Source organism: Branchiostoma floridae, chromosome 14, assembly GCF_000003815.2.
Source record: "Branchiostoma floridae strain S238N-H82 chromosome 14, Bfl_VNyyK, whole genome shotgun sequence".
Classification (NCBI taxonomy): Eukaryota; Metazoa; Chordata; class Leptocardii; order Amphioxiformes; family Branchiostomatidae; genus Branchiostoma; species Branchiostoma floridae.
This window is the reverse complement of record NC_049992.1, coordinates 3,212,353-3,235,787: the sequence shown is the minus strand read 5'-3', so window position 1 is coordinate 3,235,787 and position 23,435 is coordinate 3,212,353. Positions and strand designations below refer to the sequence as shown.

Genomic DNA, 23,435 nt, shown 5'->3' with positions numbered 1-23,435 from the left:
TTGACCTTGATATTATGATGATAGGCACTCTTGAGCCTGCAATTATAGTATACATGTCAAATAGACACATCATATGATCTGCATTTAGTTGCAGAGCTGAAAATGCTGCTGCAGCAGCAACCATGCTAGCTGGTAACACACTACATTCAGGTGCAAAGAAAGGAGACAATCTTTTCTACGTAAATGTAATAACAAGACTGACTCTGTTCACAGTATGGCTGGATCTGTCTCAGAGCAGGAGTGGGGGAAGGCATCCCTGAAAATCTGTGATGCCTTGACAGTACAGGAACAGGCAACCGGGTCTAGTATTGGTGCTTTCTACCAGGCCAACAAAGCTAACATCATGCTGGCCATTGGCAGGGCTGTTGAGGGGCACCAAGACGTGAGGGTGGGGGGAAAGGCTAAAGAGGACTCCCCCCTGGTTCAGGTCATCTTCTACTCCCAGCTGGGCTACCAATACTTCAAATCTATCCTAAATGGTCACTTCCTTCAAGCCTGCCTCCAGACAGAGCTTAAGAAGATTGGCTATGAGGAACCCGTCATCGTAAGTGTGGAGAGATGGGAGCTACCAAACCTTCCTGAGGGAGAGGTGGATTCCTGGGAGCTGGTATCCATGGGAACACGAGGAATAATGTTAGACAAAGTGATGCCCTGGCTGGATAACCTTCCTGACATAAGTGATGAGGTAGGAAGAATATCTAATATTCAACATATTGAGTTGCTATATACGATGTATCCATCTGTGACTTATATTTAGTGAATAAGAAATCACTTTTCATGTTGTCTTCCGAACAGATTTTTTTTGGATTCAGTATTGATATAAAATGTAATAGCTATAAATGTTGTCCCTGTCCATGAAATGAATGTCATTGGCTTGCAGTATACATGCAGAACAGAAGAAGAAGTTTGAATTGATCACTGAAGTCCATTAATGTATCTGATGTACAAGAGTACATTGTGTATATTTCACAGTTTGCTATAAACGAGACATCCATGGGCGACTGCTGAATTCAAAACTCTACAATCTACTGATAAAATATTTCAAAATCCTAGGCATTGAAATCTTGAATATAACGCATATTCAGATGATTGATTTGGAAGCATGCTCATAACAAGAGCAGGGGATTTTGAGGTGCCCAATATATGACATGTAGTGCATGATATAATGTCACATCACAGGAGGATGTTGAGGAGGAGGATGGGGCTGGGCCATCCGGGGCTAAACGTGCCAGACGTCAGCAGCAGCCTCCAGCAGAGATCTCTGCACAGCAGGCTGAGCTACAGGAGGGCCCACTGAAGAAGCTGAGAGCCGGGCTACTGCAGAACAAGGACTCACCAACTGCACCGACACTGCTCAATGCCTACAGCTGTCTGGAAAAGGGGGCGACAATGGTGATCAATGGGGGGTACCAGGAGGGGGAGGGGGTGGAAGACTTGCTGGAGGGGATCATACTGATGGAGAATGTGTCACCAGATCTTGTTACTAAAATCCTGTATGACCAGTCCTGGCTCAATCTGGACAAAACAAAGTTTGACACACTCATCACAAAACAGCTCAAGACCACCCCTGACAGCACCCCCTGTCTGCTGATAGAGGCACTGCAGCTTCCTGAGGGACACACCCAACAGCAAGCTATGAACCAAGTGATAGACATTGTTCTACAGCATGGAGAAACAGACCCCATGTACAAACATCTGGCTTACATGTACTGTGTTTTAGCTTTTATAATATGGATGACCATCAGACAACCAGCCCCAGTCCTGTCTGCCTTTGCCAGTGCCCTTATGCACAAATCTGACCACCTGCCGACCCTGTTCTTCACAGCATGGTGTTCCATTGATGTGTCTGTCGCACAGGCCATCAGGCAGTTTCACCACTTCATCCACACAGCTCCTACAGACCATTACTGGGTGCCCCATGCTCATTACCTCTTAGTTACCCTGTACAGCAAGCAGGACCCATCCGTCCACATGGACAGAATCCTGCACCACTACAACATGGCCCAGCAGACTGACAGGAACAGGCTGCCTGTGTTTCCACCAGCCAGCAGTGTGCTAACAGACCCAGCCAGGAGGGTGTATGAACAAGTCATGGCACAGCCTGGCATGTAATACATGTATATCAGGATAAGACACTGTAATTTCAGTGTTAACAAACCTTTTATTCACTCAAAAAATCTTCACAGCATAAATGTGAGTGATGTCTAGTTGCTTGAAGTTTTTATGGTGTGTTTTACTTATGTCATGTGCTATGTTCCATTTCACAAGTTGAATACTTTTAGTTGAAGATACAATCATGTGTTAGACATTTTAGTTGAATGCTCTGTAAAATCATATCCTAGATCATTGAATGATTAGTGACTATGCAGTTAAAGTTGAATGCTAACGTAATGCTTTATACTAAGTAATGTAAGTTGCAAAATTTACCACTAAAATGTTGATGTTTTTGTTCAATGTAAAAATAATAGGCTCACATGGCAAAATACAATGCACATGTATCTGCATCCATATCAGGTCTAGAGATTGTTTAAGGAATTTTGGACAATCTAATTTTGCAGTGTCTTTTGTTAACTGCAGATGACAAGCTTGTTAATCCCGCCACTGACAGCACATACATGTAAGTAGTAGTAAAGATACACTAGGGCATCTGGAGATTATGGAAATTATAAAATCATGCATGATTATAATACATTAGGTACCGTATTTGTGCAAGAATATGTAAATATCGTAGTGATGAAACTATTTATCCAACACTTTGTATTGATTGTGACAATAAATGGGGTGTCTGCTTTGCTTTAAAATCACACGGATGTGTTATATTTACCACACAGTTTGTAGTAACTTATGCTACATACTAGGTGCATTGTTACTGATCACTGACTGGCTACACATCTGTCAAAAATGATTTTTTCATAAACAGGCTGCTCAAATCAAGGCAATTACACATATCGTAATACAAAATTTGGGTCACCTCTACAGGGAGTGTTTGGGCTAGAGCCACACCTTGGATATCTTAAAGAATCAGAGTAGGGATACACAACAGAGTGTGAGTGGACCAAACCTAAAATTAGTACAGGCTTTACATATGTGTGTACATACTGTACAAAATTCACAGTTTACCATGTGAGTCACAAACAAACCTTAATCTGCAGACAGAGCTCCTCCAGAGGTGTCCTGAGGATCTCAGGTAGCTGGTACTCCTGCATCTTAGACTCCACAAACAAACAAACAAACAAACAAACAAACAAACAAACCTTAATCTGCAGACAGAGCTCCTCCAGAGGTGTCCTGAGGATCTCAGGTAGCTGGTACTCCTGCATCTTAGACTCCACAAACAAACAAACAAACAAACAAACAAACAAACAAACAAACCTTAATCTGCAGACAGAGCTCCTCCAGAGGTGTCCTGAGGATCTCAGGTAGCTGGTACTCCTGCATCTTAGACTCCACAAACAAACAAACAAACAAACAAACAAACAAACAAACCTTAATCTGCAGACAGAGCTCCTCCAGAGGTGTCCTGAGGATCTCAGGTAGCTGGTACTCCTGCATCTTAGACTCCACAAACAAACAAACAAACACACCTTAATCTGCAGACAGAGCTCCTCCAGAGGTGTCCTGAGGATCTCAGGTAGCTGGTACTCCTGCATCTTAGACTCCACAAACAAACAAACAAACAAACAAACAAACAAACAAACAAACCTTAATCTGCAGACAGAGCTCCTCCAGAGGTGTCCTGAGGATCTCAGGTAGCTGGTACTCCTGCATCTTAGACTCCACAAACAAACAAACAAACAAACAAACAAACCTTAATCTGCAGACAGAGCTCCTCCAGAGGAGTCCTGAGGATCTCAGGTAGCTGGTACTCCTGTATCTTAGACTCCACAAACAAACAAACAAACAAACAAACAAACAAACAAACCTTAATCTGCAGACAGAGCTCCTCCAGAGGTGTCCTGAGGATCTCAGGTAGCTGGTACTCCTGCATCTTAGACTCCACAAACAAACAAACAAACAAACAAACAAACCTTAATCTGCAGACAGAGCTCCTCCAGAGGAGTCCTGAGGATCTCAGGTAGCTGGTACTCCTGCATCTTAGACTCCACAAACAAACAAACAAACAAACAAACAAACAAACAAACAAACCTTAATCTGCAGACAGAGCTCCTCCAGAGGAGTCCTGAGGATCTCAGGCAGCTGGTACTCCTGCATCTTAGACTCCACAAACAAACAAACAAACAAACAAACAAACAAACAAACACACCTTAATCTGCAGACAGAGCTCCTCCAGAGGAGTCCTGAGGATCTCAGGTAGCTGGTACTCCTGCATCTTAGACTCCACAAACAAACAAACAAACAAACAAACCTTAATCTGCAGACAGAGCTCCTCCAGAGGAGTCCTGAGGATCTCAGGTAGCTGGTACTCCTGTATCTTAGACTCCACAAACAAACAAACAAACAAACAAACAAACAAACAAACCTTAATCTGCAGACAGAGCTCCTCCAGAGGAGTCCTGAGGATCTCAGGTAGCTGGTACTCCTGCATCTTAGACTCCACAAACAAACAAACAAACAAACAAACAAACAAACCTTAATCTGCAGACAGAGCTCCTCCAGAGGAGTCCTGAGGATCTCAGGTAGCTGGTACTCCTGCATCTTAGACTCCACAAACAAACAAACAAACAAACAAACAAACAAACCTTAATCTGCAGACAGAGCTCCTCCAGAGGTGTCCTGAGGATCTCAGGTAGCTGGTACTCCTGCATCTTAGACTCCACAAACAAACAAACAAACAAACAAACAAACAAACCTTAATCTGCAGACAGAGCTCCTCCAGAGGTGTCCTGAGGATCTCAGGTAGCTGGTACTCCTGTATCTTAGACTCCGCAAACAAACAAACAAACAAACAAACCTTAATCTGCAGACAGAGCTCCTCCAGGTGTCCTGAGGATCTCAGGTAGCTGGCACTCCTGTATCTTAGACTCCACAAACAAACAAACAAACAAACAAACAAACAAACCTTAATCTGCAGACAGAGCTCCTCCAGAGGTGTCCTGAGGATCTCAGGTAGCTGGTACTCCTGCATCTTAGACTCCACAAACAAACAAACAAACAAACAAACAAACAAACAAACAAACCTTAATCTGCAGACAGAGCTCCTCCAGAGGAGTCCTGAGGATTTCCAGTTTTCATCTCCATGATTAACTTATCCTTTTGATTGGGTATCACTTAGAACTAAATCTGATGACAGTCACTCTATACTTGATCAGCCAAATTCACACAAAATAAATTTACATCTGATTCATCACATTACTTTGGTCACATACCAGCTAAGGGCAACCAGAAGTTTAGTAAAAAAAGGAATAAGCATTTATGAGCAAAGGAACATGTAGTAAACAGACAAGTTAACTGTCTCATGCAGAAGTAATTGTTTGAGACCTTACATGTGGCTTCCCACGTCATTGGGTGAATGTTCACATTTCCCACCTCAGTATTTGAACTTTGACATTTTGCCTCAAGCAAAGTGATTTGAGACAGGTGAACCGGTCAGACAGCATTTGGAGTTGCAACTCTGACAGAACAGCAGTGACTGTAAGCCTGACAGTGTTGCCAATTTTGTCTCACAGGTGGGAATATATTCAATTTTACTGTACAGATTCTATATAAAACGTAAGTTAAGGAATGAAGCTGTCTTCTGTCACTGTGAGACTCTGGGTTTGAAAAGCTACATACTAGAAAGTTGTAACACGCACTTATCAATCTAGAAAGCATGTGGTACACCGATGTTTCCTAATTATATGTAAAACAAGTTACCAAAACAGTGTTCTACAGTTACTAGCCAGCAGAAGCTTGCCCTCAATGCATTCTCAATGAAATTTTGACATCAATACAAAACCACAGTGATACTCATAAGCAAGGAGTGATGCGTATATCTAATGCCACTACCATATAAAAGTGAAACTTTTACATGCCAATTGTGTGGCTAAGACAAGCAGGGTTTGACCTCTGTCAATTCATGCAGAAGTGATTCTGTGGTTGCTCAATACTTAGATACCTCTAAAATTGCTATCCAATTTGTGCCGCACAGGTGAGAATATATTGTACATTCACTAGTACTGTTCAAATTCTACATCTTAGTGAGGTTTGCCAGGCTTTGTAGAAAGTAATAAGTAACTAGAGTTCGGGGACCTCATACCTCCATGAAATATTTATTGTTTTTTTGTGGATGGTATGTATGTTTATAGTCGGTTGTATTTGAGAGAAATGGTTATATAATATAAATGTTATGGGAAAGTAGTGGTGTATTTATTTAATGACACAGAGGATGTCCATCTGATTAGTAAATAGTAATTATCAAAATGTGACACTTAATTGTGTAATGTGCGTTTAAGAGGTCGACGGCATATGGTAGCGTGGTGTTCCTTAAGCTTGATGTTTGGCATTTAAAATGTCTAAGGTTGTCAGCATTATTGAGGTTCGACTATGTGCCTCAGAGCGGTGTGGTGGGAGGAAGTTGGGAAACTCAGAAAGAAGAAGGGATGTGGCCAACTTTAGTCAGATGGTGATTTGATTTTCCACCAATATGTCATAACATCAGCTGTTCACACGGTACAAAAATGAGATGCACACTTTCCTCTGACAGCCCTACACCAACTGTAAGATGACTACTTGGCACCAACCCCGTCTGCTAAAAAACAAGTACCATTGGCTACGAAAGAGACAACTAACAACTGTCCCTTATCGTAACAAAATCAGAACATCTGTATCGCCCATAAAACTTCTGACACCCAACCCAGATGAGAGGACCTAATGGCATTTTAATCACCATGTCACTCAAATCAGCAGTACAGTATGTGAGACATCCATACCTGTTAAGCATTATCGTTAAATGTACCTCAACTTCTTACAATTTACATATAATACAATTATACTTACGCTTCACATCTCCATGATATCCTAAGCAGACATAAATAAAACTAATTATCATATCAAAAAAACTCGGGGTTCCCCAAACAGCTGTCACCTCACCATCTGCTTGGAGCTAAACCCATTAACAAACACATAAAACACGATGCCTGTACCAATATATCTCAAATATAGGGGTGATTTTTGATATTATTACATCGATTATAACGACAGATACGGCTCCCAAAATCTCATCGATTCGAGCTTTTATCACACCCCACCAACACAACAAGTATGAAACCAATCCATCCAGCCGTTCTTGAGTAATCATCTACACAGACAGAGACACATAACAGAAAATATAACCTCCATTCCATGACATTTCATGGAGGTAATTATACACACTTTTTTCATACTGGAAACCATGTACTGCCATGGCTGCCAAGTCAGTTTGAAAAGACTAGAACAGTTACTTTGAGTTAGTGATCTATGCTTAGTGATACTATTTTCAGACATTCATGGTTAGACATTTTCCTTCTCAAAACTCTCCATCATTCTGTTTTTCAACTACTAAGAATTACACTTTCAATGTTATCAAAATTGCAGTCAGTTTACTAATAGCTGGAAAGATCCTATACAAAATGTATGTGTCAAGGCGGGGTAATTGGTGGTGTAAGTAATGGACGTGACCAGATTACCAATTACAGTCGGTGGATTTGTTGCTCTCATGATTGGCAATGCATTAAACTTAGTATTGTACCTGTGCCTGATGCCATGGAGGTACAGAATTTAAGAAAGATAACTCATATAATTGTTATTTTGAAGACCATCGGGCAATTTATCATACATGTATAATGATATCATGGCCGAACTACGACGTAATACAAGACTGACTGCTTTCAAATACTTGTGCGAACTGCAACATATCTGATAGGTCCCTCTGAGATGTCACATTATTTTCCCTTATTTCAATACATGAAAGTAGGAATTTACACCATCAAAGAGCATATTACACTGTTGGCTTCATTCATAAGCAAGTGTGATGTCTTAATCTTATCAGGCTGAAATGTGGCACTTGTGGTACATGTCAGATGTAGAAGTTCACAGCTGTAGTGGGTATCTTCTAGCAACTGTAAGAGTCAAATAACACTAGTCTTCCTTCAACATCAAGGGAAGGACTTTTCTATGTTTGTAACAACACTGATTATGTTCACAGTATGGCTGCATCTATCTCAGACCAGGAGTGGGGGAGGGCATCCCTGAAAATCTGTGATGCCTTGGCAGAACGGGAACAAGAACAGGCACCAGGGTCTGTTATTGGTGCATACTACCAGGCCAACAAAGTTAAGGCCATACTGGCCATAGGCAGAGCTGTTGAGGGCAACCCTGCTGTACAGGTGGGAGAGTGGGAAGAAGACTCCCCCCTGGTTCAGGTTATCTTCAAGTCCCAGCTGGGATACCAATACTTCGCCTCCATCCTGAAGGGGCACTTCCTTCAAGCCGGCCTACAAGCAGAACTAAAGGAGATCGGCTATGAGGAACCTATCATTGTAAGTGTGGAAAAGTGGGAGCTACCAAACCTTCCTGAGGGGGAGGTGGATTCCTGGGAACTGGTGTCCATGGGAACACGAGGAATAATGTTAGACAAAGTGATGCCCTGGCTGGATAACTTTCCTGACATAAGTGATGAGGTAGGAAGAATATCTTATTCAAAATATTGAACATACCAATATGTGGTTCATAATTAGGCTAGGGAATCACTTTTCATGTTGTCTTCCAAACAATTTTTTTCATATGTAATTGACAGTAGGCATACAAGTCCCTATCCATGAAAATAAATGTCATCGACTTGCAGTATGCATGCAAAATAAAGAGGTTTGAATTGATCACTGAAGTCTATTGATGTGGCTGTATAAGTATAATGCATTTAATTTTGCGGGGATTTAATTTCGCGGTAGCGAGTAAAAGGACTTTTCGCGGTGGATTTAAGTTCGCGATAACACCATAGACCGCAGTCTAATACAATGATAGAAAATGTTCGCGGTGGTTTTAAGTTCGCGGTGAAATGGTCACCGCGGAAAACCGCGAAGTTAAACATTAATCCACCGCGAACATTTCTGCATTTACAGTATTTCAGTCACTTAGAATAATCAAGACATCCATGGCTGACTGCTGAATTCAAAACTCGATATATTAATCTTTGTCAAAATATTTGAAAATCCCAGACATTTAAATCTTGAATGAAATGCAGAAAATATCATTTTCCGATGAATTGGAAACATGCTCATAACAAGAGCAGGGGATTTTTACTCTCCAAGCAGATCTTACGGTGCCATAATATAGCTTCAAAGCTGTCCAAGAGTATAGCCGGCCAAAGGGAGTCAAACGGGCACCGGAGATCTGCCTTCACTCGAACAGGGAGGAGCATTTCTATTGAATAAAGGTGTCTCTGCCCCTCCCTGTGCTATATTAACAGCTACAAGTACCAGAATATCCAAGGTGCTAAATGATTTTATGAGCAATTTATATCTTTATTGGGACAAGTTCATAAACCGCGCACATCCCTGTAGGAAATCCACACAAAACAGGAAGGAGGGCAATTAACACCTACTCATCAAGCACAGTTTAAACTTTAATTAGGCAACCAATTGGATGTTAATAGCCTTTTGTGAAGCCGAATGAATGCAGATCCTACGGTGGGTTTGATACTATATTATGCCACCGCAGATCTGCTTGGAGATTAGGGATTTTGAGGTTCCCAAAATCTTTCTTTTATACATGTTATGTACATGTAGCACTATTGCCACATCACAGGAGGATGCAGAGGAGGAGGAGGAGGAGGAAGGGGCTGGACCATCCCAGGCTAAACGTGCCAGACGTCAGCAGCAGCCTCCAGCAGAGATTACTACACAGCAGGCTGAGCTACAGGAGGGCCCACTGAAGAGGCAGAGAGCCAGGCTACTGCAGCACAAGGACTCACCAACTGCACAGACACGGCTCAAGGCCTACAGCTGTCTGGAGAAGGGGGCGACCATGGTAACCAGTGGGAACCTGGAGGGGGAGGGGGTGGAGCACCTGCTGGAGGGGATCATACTGAAGGAGGCTTTGAGACCTGATCATGTTAATAAAATCCTGTATGACCAGTCCCGGCTCAATCTGAACAAAACACAGTTGGACACACTCATCTCCAAACAGCTCCAGACTAACCTTGTCAGCACCCCCTGTCTGCTGATACAGGCACTGCAGCTTCCTGATGGACACAGCCGACAGCAGGCCATAAACCATGTGATCGACATAGTTCTACAGCATGGAGAAACAGACCCCATGTACAAACATCTGGCTTACATGTACTATGCTTTAGGGTATACAATACTGGTGACCACCAGACAACCAGCCCCAGCACTGTCTGCCTATGCCAGTGCCCTTATGCACACATCTGACCACCTGCCAACACTGTTCTTCACAGCAGTGTGTTCCATGAACGTGTCTGTCCCACAGGCCATCAGGCAGTTTCACCACTACATCCACACAGCGCCGACAGACCATAGCTGGGTGCGCGCGGCTCATTACCTCCTGGTTACCCTGTACGGCCAGCAGGACCCATCTGTCCACAGGGACAGAATCCTGCACCACTACAACATGGCCCAGCAGACTGACAGGAACAGGCTGCCTATGTTTCCACCAGTCCCCAGTGGGATAACAGACCCAGCCAGGAAGGTGTATGAACTAGTCATGGTGTAGCCTGACATGTGATATGTCAGTGGCATTACAAAATTAAGTTCAAGATGAGTAATTTGCTTAAAATGAGTTAAGCTGAATGCTCTATAAACTGTGCAGATGATTGATTGATTGACTGATTGATGTTTTGTAACCACATATCCTACATGTATATCATCCATTGAATACTCAAATTATCAGTGACTATGTACTAGTTAAGCTAAAAGTTGAATTCTCTACAATGTGATGCTTAATGTGCTTGCAAGTTGCAAAAATAGGTATAACAATAAATGTTGATGTCTTTGTTGTTTTAATACTAAGACTAAGAGTCTTATAGACTCACATAGCAAAATATTTCCATCCAATATACAATATACAATATAGTCTTGCAATGTATTTTGTGAAAATTATTCAATCATGTATGATGTACAGGACTAGAGGTGTTTGTGCCAAGAATTGCAGACTTTCTGCAATGATTAAACTTTCTGCTATTTATCCGACACATTACAATGATTGCGACAAAAACCTAGGCGTCTGCTTTACCTGCAAAAATGTTTTGAAATTGCATGGGTAGTGCCTGTCGTTTATTTGCCACACAAATAGCAGCAACTTACACGGGAGAACTGTAACTGAGTAAGTTGCGGTTCACTGAATGTCAGCAGAAATTGTCATTCATGAATTTCAAATGGGTAATGTTTAGGGGGGTGTTAACCATATTTGAGTTCAAACAACACCTCCCAAGGAGTCCTGAGGATCTCAAATAGCTGGTACTCCTGCAACTTAGATTCCACAAACAAACAAACAAACAAACAAACCTTAATCTGCAGACAGAGCTCCTCCAGGGGTGTCCTGAGGATCTCAGGTAGCTGGTACTCCTGCATCTTAGACACCACAAACAAACAAACAAACAAACAAACAAACAAACAAACCTTAATCTGCAGACAGAGCTCCTCCAGGTGTCCTGAGGATCTCAGGTAGCTGGTACTCCTGCATCTTAGACTCCACAAACAAACAAACAAACAAACAAACAAACAAACACACCTTAATCTGCAGACAGAGCTCCTCCAGAGGAGTCCTGAGAATCTCAGGTAGCTGGTACTCCTGCATCTTAGACTCCTTCAGCTGAGAGAACAGGTGGAAACACACACCTGGTTGCACCCTGTGTAGAAATAACAAGGGGATTCTGACTTTAAAAAACTCTTTGGAAGAGTTTCCACAAAAGTTGAACTTCATCTCCATCAAAAAAGAATATTGACAGCTCTGACGGTAACCCAGTACTTTATCAAAGTAGTAAAAGTTTTTTTAATGAAATGCTTCAACTGAACAACTTTCATGCTGCCTTAGACAAAAGAAAATTATGTAATCATCCGTCACTATGTGAAGCCAAAGAACACGACTTCACCATGATTCCTTGTACAGTAGTAAACATACATTTGTTTGAATAAACTTCCCACACTAACCCGCCAGTCCTGCCTCCTCTGTTTAGCTGATGCCTTTAGTTTACTTATCAAGACTGGCTTTAGGGTAGCCAGGTTAACGTTGTTGGGTAATAGTCACAGTTGCAGAGTTATACAAACTTTAACCCTTACCTGCCAGCTCTGCCCCTTCTCTGTTTAGCTGAAGCCTTACTGATCCAGACTGGCTGTAAGGTGGCCAGGTTGTTGGTGATGTCAAAACTCTTCTCCTTCACTTGTCCACAGTCCACAACATACACTACATCATCTATGGTTATACTGGCGGAACAGAAAAGTGAAAAAAAATATATTTGAATCTAGTCTAGCGTTGAGAAACCCATTTTTAAACGGATCAGTATAGAGGGAAGGACAAACTCCTTGCTTATCGTTATACTGGAGACAGAGAAAGCCATACAACATCATGGACTATAAGAGACCTTGTGTTACAACAGTGTCACATTGCATGCTATCCAATGCTGCTGCCATTCTCTTGGGTCTCAGTCAATGACTTATAAATGTGAGTTGCATCAGTTTGAATGCACAACTTCTACAATGTCTACTAGTAACTTGTAAAATCAATATGTTAGCACAAAGAGATATGAAACTTTTATTCCATACCTTGTTTCAGCAATGTTTGTGGCTAAAACAATTTTCCTCACTCCCTGTGGGGGCCTTTCAAATACCTGCAAATTGTACCGTGGCATGAGTATGAACCATATTTCATGAGAGATGAGTTGAGGGCTTTATTTGGTTTTCACAGTTAATAGAAAAAAAAGTATCTGAAATTTCAAACCAAATTACATAGTGGACGTACGTTCGCCCGAGAGTTTCATCATAGAAGGTTCATCATAAAAGATTCATCTTAAAATATAGTTACTTATAATACAAGTCAGCGTTTCAGTCATTTCATGGAAATACAAACATTTCAGTTGTTCTGGAGTAGTGTGAGCAGGTTAAGTGCATATACTTTATGCTTCCAAAATGACTAAAGAGTAAAAGCAAGCAACATGGTCGCGCAGAAAAAAAAGCTCACAAGGTTGAAGAAGGAAAGCAGATTGAAAAAAAAAATCTGACACTCAAAGACACTATCAAGAAAAAGGACATACCTGAGTTTGATTGACAGTCGGCATCATGGAGTGAAGGGGAATGATCCTGAACTTTCCTGGAAGGGATCATGAGAAAAGTAAGTCACATTGTTTTTATTAATTTCTCATAAATCTGAATTGTAAAATCAAGCGACTAAAAAAAAAACAACTGCAGATATCCATTTTGCACATGCGTTACTAAAACTCTGTAGGGTCTATTCGGCGCAGAAGATAGAGCTTTGGAGTCAGAATCAGTAGGTCCAAAGTTCAATACTCGCCATGCCCCAATCTTGAGCCCTTGGGGAAGGCACTTATACACGATATACCCACCATGACGATGCAATGACAGCCCACCAAGCCTCACGGCTAATCCGTCCAAAAAGTGTGCCATCTGCACATTTGCCACTTAGAGCCCCCTTTTTTGTTACAAAGACTCTGACAAAGAAAAGGAATATCATACACAATACACTCACCTGATTTGGCCATGCCTTGTGACCCCAGCATGTCGTTGACCTTACTGATCTGGTCCCAGCCAGGCAGGAACACCAGGATAGCTCCATCCTACAGGGGTTAGTGGGAAAAAATTATACTACCTATTTGTAGAACTTACAGATGTATATTATATAGTATACTGTGTTAAGCCTACATCCTACGTTTATAATGGAGGAAAAATGACATTGCTAAATAAACCTGTTTAACTGTACGAACAAATAGTATCTTTTATTAAAATGTCTTGATATCAACAGAGAATAAACAGAAGTGAAGTAATCTTTAACCATACTCCTCCTGAAACTCCAAAATGATTACTGTCCAAGCAGAGGTTGGTGGGAAAAATGGTGACCTTTTCCTTACATCTGTTTTTTTTTTCCTGATCAGCCTTCCCACCAAGGCTGATCGACAAAAAACAAATGAAAGGAAAAGGTCACGATTTTCCCACCAACCTCTGCTTGGAGAGTACAGAATTATAAGAATTTGAACCCAAAACTGGCACCTCTGAAGCAATTTGCTGACCTGAACATTAAGAATATTTTGAATTGATTCAAGAAACATCTTACAGGTTTGTTGTAGGCAATGTACTTGATGAGCTCCATGGTCAAGTTCAGGTCCAGGTTCTGATGATCCATTCTCTCCAGAGAATCAAGGGTACTCCAGGAATATCTGAAAGATGGTTAGAGGAAAATGTGAAAATTAAAGTTGTGTAAATAACAGTTAGAATACATATCTTCCCTTTCAATGTGACATAGTACATGCATTTATTCATGAAAATGTAGGTGGATTATACACAACAAAAACTGTAACTTGTTTTTTTGAAATTTCATTGGTGAACCATCCTACCTTTTGGATATGGTTTGTAGATATTCCCTCAGCTCCTGTTTTTCCTCCTCCTCTCTCTCCATCCTTTCTTCCATCTCCTCCCGTCTCTTCCTGCCGTAGACTCTGCGCTGGGGCTTGGTCTGGGCTTCAGGCGGGTCATATCTGAGGAAGCAAACTTTTCATTCTTTATTGGGCAAAAACGTACATGTATACAGAGAATGATAAAACCACACTGAATCATTTTTCTGTATTCTTACAAATCAGAAACAAATATCAAGACATTGTGACAAAAACATATACATGTAGTGTTAGGAGGTATCCACTCCCTGAAACTGTGTGCACTAAGGTACAGACTTTCCTCTCAGACTCAGACTTTGTATTGATCTTCCACTCCAAATTTAGCATTTTGTACAATGAAATCCAAGAACCTAAATTGGTACTGTGCTTGATGTTACTTACAGTTATATACTGGAGACAGAACAGGATGGGAGATAACTCAAGATCAAACTACCTCACACAGAAACAAAATACTTCACTAAAGATATTTGTACAGGTGTACCTGGTGAGTTCTAAGACATCTTCCAAGTATAAGTCCTCCACAGGGAAGGTGAAGCCAGGGATGTTGGCCATTGGGGAGTTTCCTGTTGGTGGGAGACAGTTTATTTTCTGATTACATTATTTTACATCAAAACCATTAGGCATTTAGGGACATAAGAAGTTACAAAGTACAGTGTACAAGCACCAATTCAACTTCAAACTAATAATGTACTTATAGTAGAGTGAAGTGGTCTAGTTCAAATCAAATGGTTGAGGGTCTCTAACACTTTGAGCATAATGTTAAAGAACCCACCATACTAGCTCTGTGTGTAATTCCCAAAACCCAATCATATGGCAAACTTGTTGTTATCCAGTATCAAGTACAGATCCCGAACTGTTTCCTGGTTATACAAATAGATTTGGAAACTTACCAAAGTAAGCTGAGAACTGGTCTGCATTCAGGGTGGCACTCATCAAGACCAGCTTTAAGTCAGGTCTGCAAGGGAGAATAAAAAGAATCATAAGGGAATAAGTGGTAAATGAAGGAAGGTAGGAATGACTGCATTAATGAGTTGTCAAAATATCAAATCATGGTCAAGACTGCCAATGAGAAAGACCCAACATACATGCAAACAGTTTGGTTAACCTCCAATAAGAACATATTTGTGACATACATGTACTAACATTAGCTCTAACATCAATGTGATGCCATGATTACTATGAACTTTTTTCCTCCACCTCTATGAAAAGTGGCTGATAGGGTAGTAGTAGTAGTAGTAGTAGTATCCATTATTTGAGTATGTGAGTCTTTAAGTTAAGTTTAGATACTAGTAAATTGGTAAAAGCAAAAAAAAAATGCATGTCCACAAGATAAACACAAAAGAAGCTCCTATGACCCCACCTGTTTTGCAACAGATCCCTGACTATGATGGTGAGGAAGTCTGACAGCAGGTCTCTCTCATGGACCTCATCTAGGATCAGGTGGGACACTCCTCCGAGGTACCTGGGAGTAGAAGCAACATTAGATAAGACAGCAAGTACATTAGATCTTAAGTTAAAGAACCTTGTCTATAACCAGGTTGGAAACAAGGTATGGATAAACTGTCTTGTTTCTCAGGACATGACAAACAAGAAGACATTGTCAGTTACCAGACATTTAAAAATAAAGAATTAAACAACAAGTAAACTGAACCAACCATACTCTGGTAAATCAGAGGGTATATGTCATATTTCTATTTCCTTTGATACTCATGCCAAGAGACAAAATGTTTAACCACAGTACATAGCAAATGCCAGAGTATCATCCTCGGTAGTTACCCCTGGCTCTGGATTTTTGCTTCCTACAAGGTAGCAATACATATAGTGACTGAAAGAAAAACTGTTAAAACAAAACTCACGGATCAGACAGCAGTCTCTTGAGGATGATGCCCGTGGTGCAGTAGAGGATGGAGCCTTTGGGGCGTGGCAGTTTGCTGTGGAGAGGCAAACAGTTAGAATGTAAGGCAGAAGAGAAGCCATTCAACTTTTACCATTCAACTTTTACCTAATGGAAGGCTTCTTGAGAAAATTAAGGAGTTGCAGCAAACAGTCTAAACTGTCCCCATTTTACAATTCATTGCAGTATGAGGTGGACATAAAACACACAATCACAATCATGGTTAAAACTGATTGGGCTCAAAAATCCATTTTACAGAAATAGCTTATTAAGTGTTTTTCTGTACAAAATGTAAATCAACTAAGGATATTTCAACATACCTGAGCTGATAGTGAATGCGTTCTCTGGACAGTACTATCAATAATATCATTGAATAAACTTTCAAATTGTGTTTACTTACTTTTCCAGCCGTATGGAGTACCCTGTGCTGCCCCCCTCCCCACATCTCTCTCCTCTCTCAGATGCTACTCTGTCTGCCACCTGGCAAAATAAAGGGGAAACAGGATTGTTAGCTCATTTTTCTGTCAGTATTATACAATTATGCTCATACATATGCTCATATATATATATATATATTACATATATATAAATATACATATATATATGCAGATACAGTAGTAGTAGTAGTATCCAGTGTTTGATTATACTGCTGCTGCTATCCCTGACACAGGGGTAGGCAGCATGCAGTCGGCTAGTCTTCACACCACACTTCCATGCGGCTCTGTCCAGTTAGACAGCATACCTTGATGTCCCTCCTAACACACTCCATCCAAGTTTTTCTTCGTCTATCACTAGTGATTTCAATAATATAGAAAATGCACTACTTACGAGATACAAATAATATAGTCTAAGTCCATACTAACGTTACTTTTTTTTACCTTGAGCATCAGTACTCACCCCAACAGCACTTATTCTCCTGGGCTGGGTACAGATCACATGACACAGTGACCCCTGACCTCTGTCAATCATGTCATCCAAGATGAACTGAGACACCTGAAAACAAACAAGAAAGCTTCTGAAAAAAGCTGGCTGGTGCGTATTTTGGAAAAAGCCTGGATGTTCAACAAAATCACATGAAAAAAGAGTTTTTAAACATCGAATTACTGAATTGGTCTGTCTTCTATTAAAAAAACATTACCCGAGATTTGTCTAACAAAGAAAAAAAATTGTCCTAAGTGGGGATCGAACCCACGGTTCACGGCTGCAGAAGCAAATTGCTACCTTCACCCAGTGCCGTGGGCCGCTAAGCCACGGTGACACCATTACGTCATCGGGCGTAAAGAAGGGTTTGGTTAAATTGAGTGATCCATGCATTCATGCATTCGCTGGTTGAACTAACCGCTTCTCTCGCCAATAATTATCTTTAAAGAATGAAATGCAAATATTGACAGCTGAAATATCATTTATTGCGTTTTTTCGTGTGACTTTCTCTTTGAACAGGCGTTTTGCTGCGGTCCATCAAATAGCAGCTAGCAGTGACGTTAACTCAAGGCTAATTAACATAATCTATGTATATAACGGAAATCACTTTGTACTCTAGTTTGTGAAAAGCTGACACAAAATTTTAACCTGATACGATAAGCTTGATTATGTACTACTGCTCTACTCTGATAAATATGACCATATACGTATATTTGAGTTTGATATAGCTAGATTTTAACTACTACAATGGCCACAACTGCTATAACATGCCATGAAGGTAGGTTTAAAAGGCTTGCGGCAGTAAGGATAAGACAAGAAGGGCTTGATCCATTGAACCATTGAAAGACCAGCAAAAACATAAAATCTTCCACAATTCTGTACTTAGATAAGTTGGAAGAAAAAGACGCAAGGAATAATCTACTTGGCAGCATATTGTTCCCCTATGACCTCAGGTAGCCTTACCTTTTAATAGACTTTTATTATGACTTGTGTGAATCTTATGATTGTGCATTGTAATTTGTATGGTTTGTATATGTGTTTTTGTGTGTGTAGTTGTCATCCTATTAAGTTGTTGAAAAGACCACAGGAAGAATAGCTACAATATACTTGACAATGTATTTTATACTAAATGCGGATTTGAATAAAGTCAAAGTCAAGTGAAAAATAAGAAAAATTTCAACTCACCTGAGTAGTTTTCCCACATCCCGTCTCCCCACTGATGACCACCACCTGGTTCTTGTGGATCAGCTCCAGAAGTTCCTTTGTTTGATTTAAAAGAATTTTTCATCGTCAAATTTTATCAGAAAGGAGAATAGAACCGTTGGCTACCAAGGCCAGATCACCCCCAGATACATGTAGTTTCTTCATCTTACTGCCAACAAACGGGACTGAAAGAAACTTACAGTCACCTACAGTCAGCCGATTATGGTGATGATGATGGCTATGTAAAATAACTGACATAAAGCAGAGAAGCATTGTAATAGCAGGAATGGTTTACTTTGAATACAAGGTAATAGAAAAAGCATCTACACTCAATAGTGGCTGAATGGCTTGAGGAGATGACAGTTAAGTCATGGTAAAAAACCTTAAAAGTAGAACCCACCTGTCTCATGTTGTAGGATGGCAGCTTTTCACGGAATTCCTGAAGGGATACAAAAAAGAAGAGTTAAGTCTACTGTATGCTATGTACAGGGTGTTACCTAGGCTAGACAAAAGAAGCAGTACGCCAAAATTTGTTCTGTTGCCTGAATTGACGGCCTGTGACAACTGTAATTATGTATATATTGCATTTCACTTATTGCAACATATGAAACTACCCCTGAAGGTGTGGGGGTGGGGGGGGGGGGTGAGTACATGTATTGGTCTAATTTCCTTACTTGTAATAAAGATCTTGGAGATGGAAAAAAACAAAACAAATAACCAATCCAACCAACCTGCATCCTCCTGTACTGGTTGTTGCTGCTCCTGATCTGGTCTAGCTCTGACTTCAGCCGTGAGTCCAGCGCCTCATCCCTGGTCTGTACCGGCAGAACAGCAGCAGGACCCGCACACAGCTCCTTAGGGTCATTCCAAGACGTCTCAGAGTCAGCCCAAGACGTCTCGGGTTCAGCCCAAGACTCCTTCTCACCACCGGAGGTGTTCCTACCAGCTGGTGGGACACTTGAAGAGTTCTGACTGCTGCTGTCAAGTCTTTGTGAAGAGGACCCTGTATGTACATGTAAACATATAATCATCAGTTGGTTTCACTGACCTTCTGCCATTTTTAATTTAGAGGTCAAAACACATTTGCTCCCCATGTGTGAACTTGTGAGGTAAGACTGTAAAACTAAACTATAAATAGTGTGAAGTTGCGTTTATAAATCAGGACTCGAAATACCACGTGCATATGCGGGTTAGTGCAGGTAAAATTGGAGCTGTGCAGGTATTTCTGGTCTCTACCTGCACCTAACCTGCATTGCTCCATGTACTGGGTTTTATACATAAATGACCTTTGATGTAGCCGTGTATGTGGATTGTTATTAGCTGCATTGAATGTTATTAAGAATAACATTATATTAAGTATAAAAGAAAAAAAAATAGCAATGGTTCCAGAACAATTTTAGTATGATCCATACTTTTTAAATTCGGAGTGGTGCAGGTAAGATTTGTCTGGTGCAGGTAAGATTTGTCTGGTGCAGATAATTTTCAATGTTACCTACACCAGTGCAGGTACAGTATGCAGAAAAATATATTTCGAGCCCTGTAAAGGTTAGACATCCAGGTAAACAACAATCTCTACAACTGGACTTGTTTCTGGACATTTCGAGTGACATCCATCACACTTCTTCAGAGTAACTAGAATCAACTGGCAAAAGAATTCAATTTAAGTACATCTAACGGAGAGAACTGATGTTGTACAAAGTCTTATTCTAATCTTTAAATCTAAGATTCAAAGTATCTTTTTACCTATAAAAAAATGTTACTTCAGAATCTGTTTCAAAACAAAAATTAAACACTACTTTGCACTTAGTTACACTGACAAAACAACAGTACCTGAACCTGAGCTGTCTGCATCATCCTGTTCAAACCAGTCCTGACCGGTTCCAGCCGGCTGTGGGCGTGGCGCATTGTCATCCCTCCACCTATCGGCAGGTGTGTCATCCCTCCACCTGTCCGCAGGTGTGTCGTCCCGGCGCAGGTGAGTTAACAGCTGGGACAGGTGCTGTTCCTGACTCTGGTCCATCTGAACCACTGACCGCTGCCACAGTTGCAGGAAATGTTGTTAACTCATATATCATGTAATAGCCATGGGCTTGTTGAGCAGCCCTGGCTCTGTGTGCTGAACAGCCAAACCAATAAATAAGTAAAATAAACATATCGAACAAGAAAGCCAGCTGTAGCCATGGCTCGGGACTGTGCAATAAGGAAAAACCTAATAGAGAGGAGCAAAGGGCCAGTTCCTAGCTGGCCTAGGCACTCAAAACAATGCAGGCAAAACAATGTAGACAAAAGGGGCTTTATGTACTTATCTCCATTCTCACTTACTTACTTGATCACAAAGGGAAATTTAAAGCTTCACACAGTTGAAGAGTAAAAGCTCAAGATTTGTGTAGTATTTCAGACTTTTTAAATAGCTTTCGAGCTCTCTGAAGAATTTGATGTAAAAGAAACTAGACAAAGTCCATGAAAATGCAGGGCTCGCTGCTCACCTCTCTCTTCTCCCTGTCCTTGCTTTTCCTGGCGTAGAACAGCCCGATGTCCTTCCCCCTCAGACCGGAGGGATGCCCCCTCCTCCCGCCACGCCCCCCTCCCCTGCCCCGGCCTCCATACCCTCCTGAACCTGTAAGTAATACAAGTCAGAATTGTTTTAAACAACTCCAACTTCTCCAGTCCCCAGAGCCTGAAAATATGTCAGGAGTAGGGAGGTTTAAAACAACAGTCCACTGTCTCTTCTCTCAGGCCAGAGGGATGCCTCCTCCTGCCACCAAGCCCCCCTCCCCTGCCTCGACCATCCCAGCCTCCTGAACCTCAAGTCAGAATTAGTAAACCACAAAATCTCCAGCCTGCAGAGCCTGAAAATATATGATCAGGAAAAGAGAGGTTTAAAACAACAGTCCATTGTCTCATCTCTCAGACCAGAAGAGTCAGATCTCTCCTTATCTTGAACTGCCCAAGTCCCAGAACCTGTCTGAAAAATTAAGGGTTAAAATTTCACATTGTTCTATCTGCATTAGAAGATAACAGTACCTTTGGTCTGCCTCTAGACAACAAGGCAGCAGGTTTCCATCCTGTTCTGGTAACTGGACCTATGATGAATGATGAATGATTTTATTTGTAAAACATTGCAGCTTGGTAGCTGAATTGCGAGTTACATTACAATAATTGTGGGTTATCTCCACATACATAAATTAGAACAAACATCGTGAATAAAACTAGGCTATTGAATCTCTGCATAAATCTGCATACATGGTATTCCGACAGTTTAGTACACAAAGATATTGTTTGAAAAGAAGCTAGGCTAATACAGACGTACTAATAGTCTCTAACATTGTACTAGTAGTCTCTAGGATACACTTTCGGACACTAGTGGCCACTTGCATACAAACCGTGACTTGCGTGGCACATGCAGGGTCCTTCAGAAGCCATGACAACACTGAGAAAACTTTTGGACTCTGATGTTTACATCTAAACCAAAATACCCCTGCAGATCATTGAGCATTTATTTGAAGACCTTAATCCTGTAAATTAGACTGTATAATGTTACATTGTACGCACACATGAAGACACAGACAAGATTCCTCATGTCTACTATGAAACAAATTGATAAACAAATCAACACATCGTACCTGATGAAAAGCTCCTCTGATCTTCCCCACCGCCTGACCAGTGTGACCTGGACTGCCCTTGACCTCTCCAGCCGCGATGGCCGCCCCGACCTCGGCGACCGTGACCTCCCCTTTGACCCCCGTAACCTCCGTATCCTTCTGCCATGACAGGCCTGGAAGAGCAAGTACACAAGACTCAGCAGACACAAACAGACCTGTACATGGAACTCTGGTGACTGATATCATATATATAGTGACACGGATAGTGCAATCCAGCTCAACAAGGCTTGCGTATCCTTGACACAGATCTATAACTTAGCAATACAGATCAGCCTGTTCACCATTATCCGCTGGTCGGCTTTGGGATGCTTCTGTCATCCTGTCTGATTAGCTACTAGTAGCCTTTTGAGATATCGCCACTTAGGCTTGTAGCCGGCCTTTTGAGTTTACATCATCGATGAGACCTAACCCGACCTCATAAAACTCCCCCCGCTACGGCCGCGTGGCGCGTTGGTCACCCGATCCCTCGATCTCGGAAGTTAAGCAACGCGACGGTCCGGACAGTGCTTGGATGGGGGACCAACCAAGGACGTCCGGATTGCTGTAGCCTCACGAAGTTTCCACGAAATCAAATTGTCTTCCGGGAGGGACGTAAAACGGGGGTCCCGTGCTCGAGGAGGTGCCTCGACCACGTTAAACAGCCTCATTACTCATACTGGGTACCTACTGGCTGGCAAAATACACCAGATGATTATTATTATTATTATTATTAACTGGATGGGCTGACTACCCCTACAGCGGCGTAGAGATAACAGCAAGCGCCCGATGGTATATATATGGTTACAAGGCTACTACAGATAAATACTGATGGGGCTAACTCCCCATTTTTGTACAGGCCTTAACTTACAAAAATCCCTGTTGTACTTGGTTACTATGGAGAATGATAGATTAATCCAGATGAATAATGATGATGATGATAATGATGATGATAGAGATCCTTCATAGAGATTTGGGTGGGAGGGGGGCGGCATAATTTCGGAAGGACAAAGCAGGAAATACTGTATTAGTATAGCTGCAGTGACTCCCTCCCTGAAAAAGGTATCCATGTAGAGACATTTCTACTCCCTGTGTTGCAAGTGTACTGTTACATACAGCATAAAATTTGAGTGGGAGGGGGGCGCCATAATTTGGAAGGGCACAGCAAAGAAACTTGTCCTGATCGCTGCTACATGACAACTGAATAAACCACAAGAGTAGACTT

The 23,435-nt window shown here is 41.4% G+C and overlaps 2 protein-coding genes across 2 annotated transcripts; one reads left to right on the top strand and one right to left on the bottom strand.

Moving 5' to 3' along the window:
- Positions 1 to 5,424: 5,424 nt before the first annotated feature.
- Positions 5,425 to 11,123, top strand: LOC118430665. The gene is made up of 3 exons (XM_035841652.1): positions 5,425 to 5,627; positions 8,123 to 8,597; positions 9,721 to 11,123. The coding sequence occupies exons 2-3, from the start codon at positions 8,124 to 8,126 to the stop codon at positions 10,645 to 10,647; spliced, it is 1,401 nt and encodes a 466-aa protein (XP_035697545.1). The 5' UTR covers positions 5,425 to 5,627; position 8,123; the 3' UTR covers positions 10,648 to 11,123.
- Positions 11,124 to 11,530: 407 nt separating this feature from the next.
- Positions 11,531 to 22,368, bottom strand: LOC118430895 (ATP-dependent DNA/RNA helicase DHX36-like). Its single transcript, XM_035841928.1, has 19 exons — positions 22,196 to 22,368; positions 21,059 to 21,189; positions 20,403 to 20,607; positions 19,304 to 19,575; positions 18,973 to 19,011; positions 18,555 to 18,629; positions 17,346 to 17,441; positions 16,849 to 16,928; positions 16,411 to 16,485; positions 15,915 to 16,016; positions 15,445 to 15,509; positions 15,036 to 15,117; positions 14,498 to 14,638; positions 14,218 to 14,320; positions 13,636 to 13,723; positions 13,184 to 13,239; positions 12,696 to 12,760; positions 12,213 to 12,356; positions 11,531 to 11,782 (listed from the first exon to the last, which is right to left on the bottom strand). The coding sequence occupies exons 1-19, from the start codon at positions 22,338 to 22,340 to the stop codon at positions 11,554 to 11,556; spliced, it is 2,193 nt and encodes a 730-aa protein (XP_035697821.1). The 5' UTR covers positions 22,341 to 22,368; the 3' UTR covers positions 11,531 to 11,553.
- Between the last annotated feature and the right edge of the window lie 1,067 nt (positions 22,369 to 23,435).

Coding starts and splice junctions, on each gene's coding strand:
- LOC118430665 (XM_035841652.1), top strand. CDS start 8,124: ATGGCTGCATCTATCTCAGACCAGGAGTGGGGGAGGGCATCCCTGAAA. Junction 8,598..9,720: donor TTCCTGACATAAGTGATGAG/GTAGGAAGAATA, acceptor GCCACATCACAG/GAGGATGCAGAGGAGGAGGA.
- LOC118430895 (XM_035841928.1), bottom strand. CDS start 22,340: ATGGCAGAAGGATACGGAGGTTACGGGGGTCAAAGGGGAGGTCACGGT. Junction 21,190..22,195: donor TCAGAGGAGCTTTTCATCAG/GTACGATGTGTT, acceptor TATTACTTACAG/GTTCAGGAGGGTATGGAGGC. Junction 12,761..13,183: donor CGACTGTCAATCAAACTCAG/GTATGTCCTTTT, acceptor TACAATTTGCAG/GTATTTGAAAGGCCCCCACA.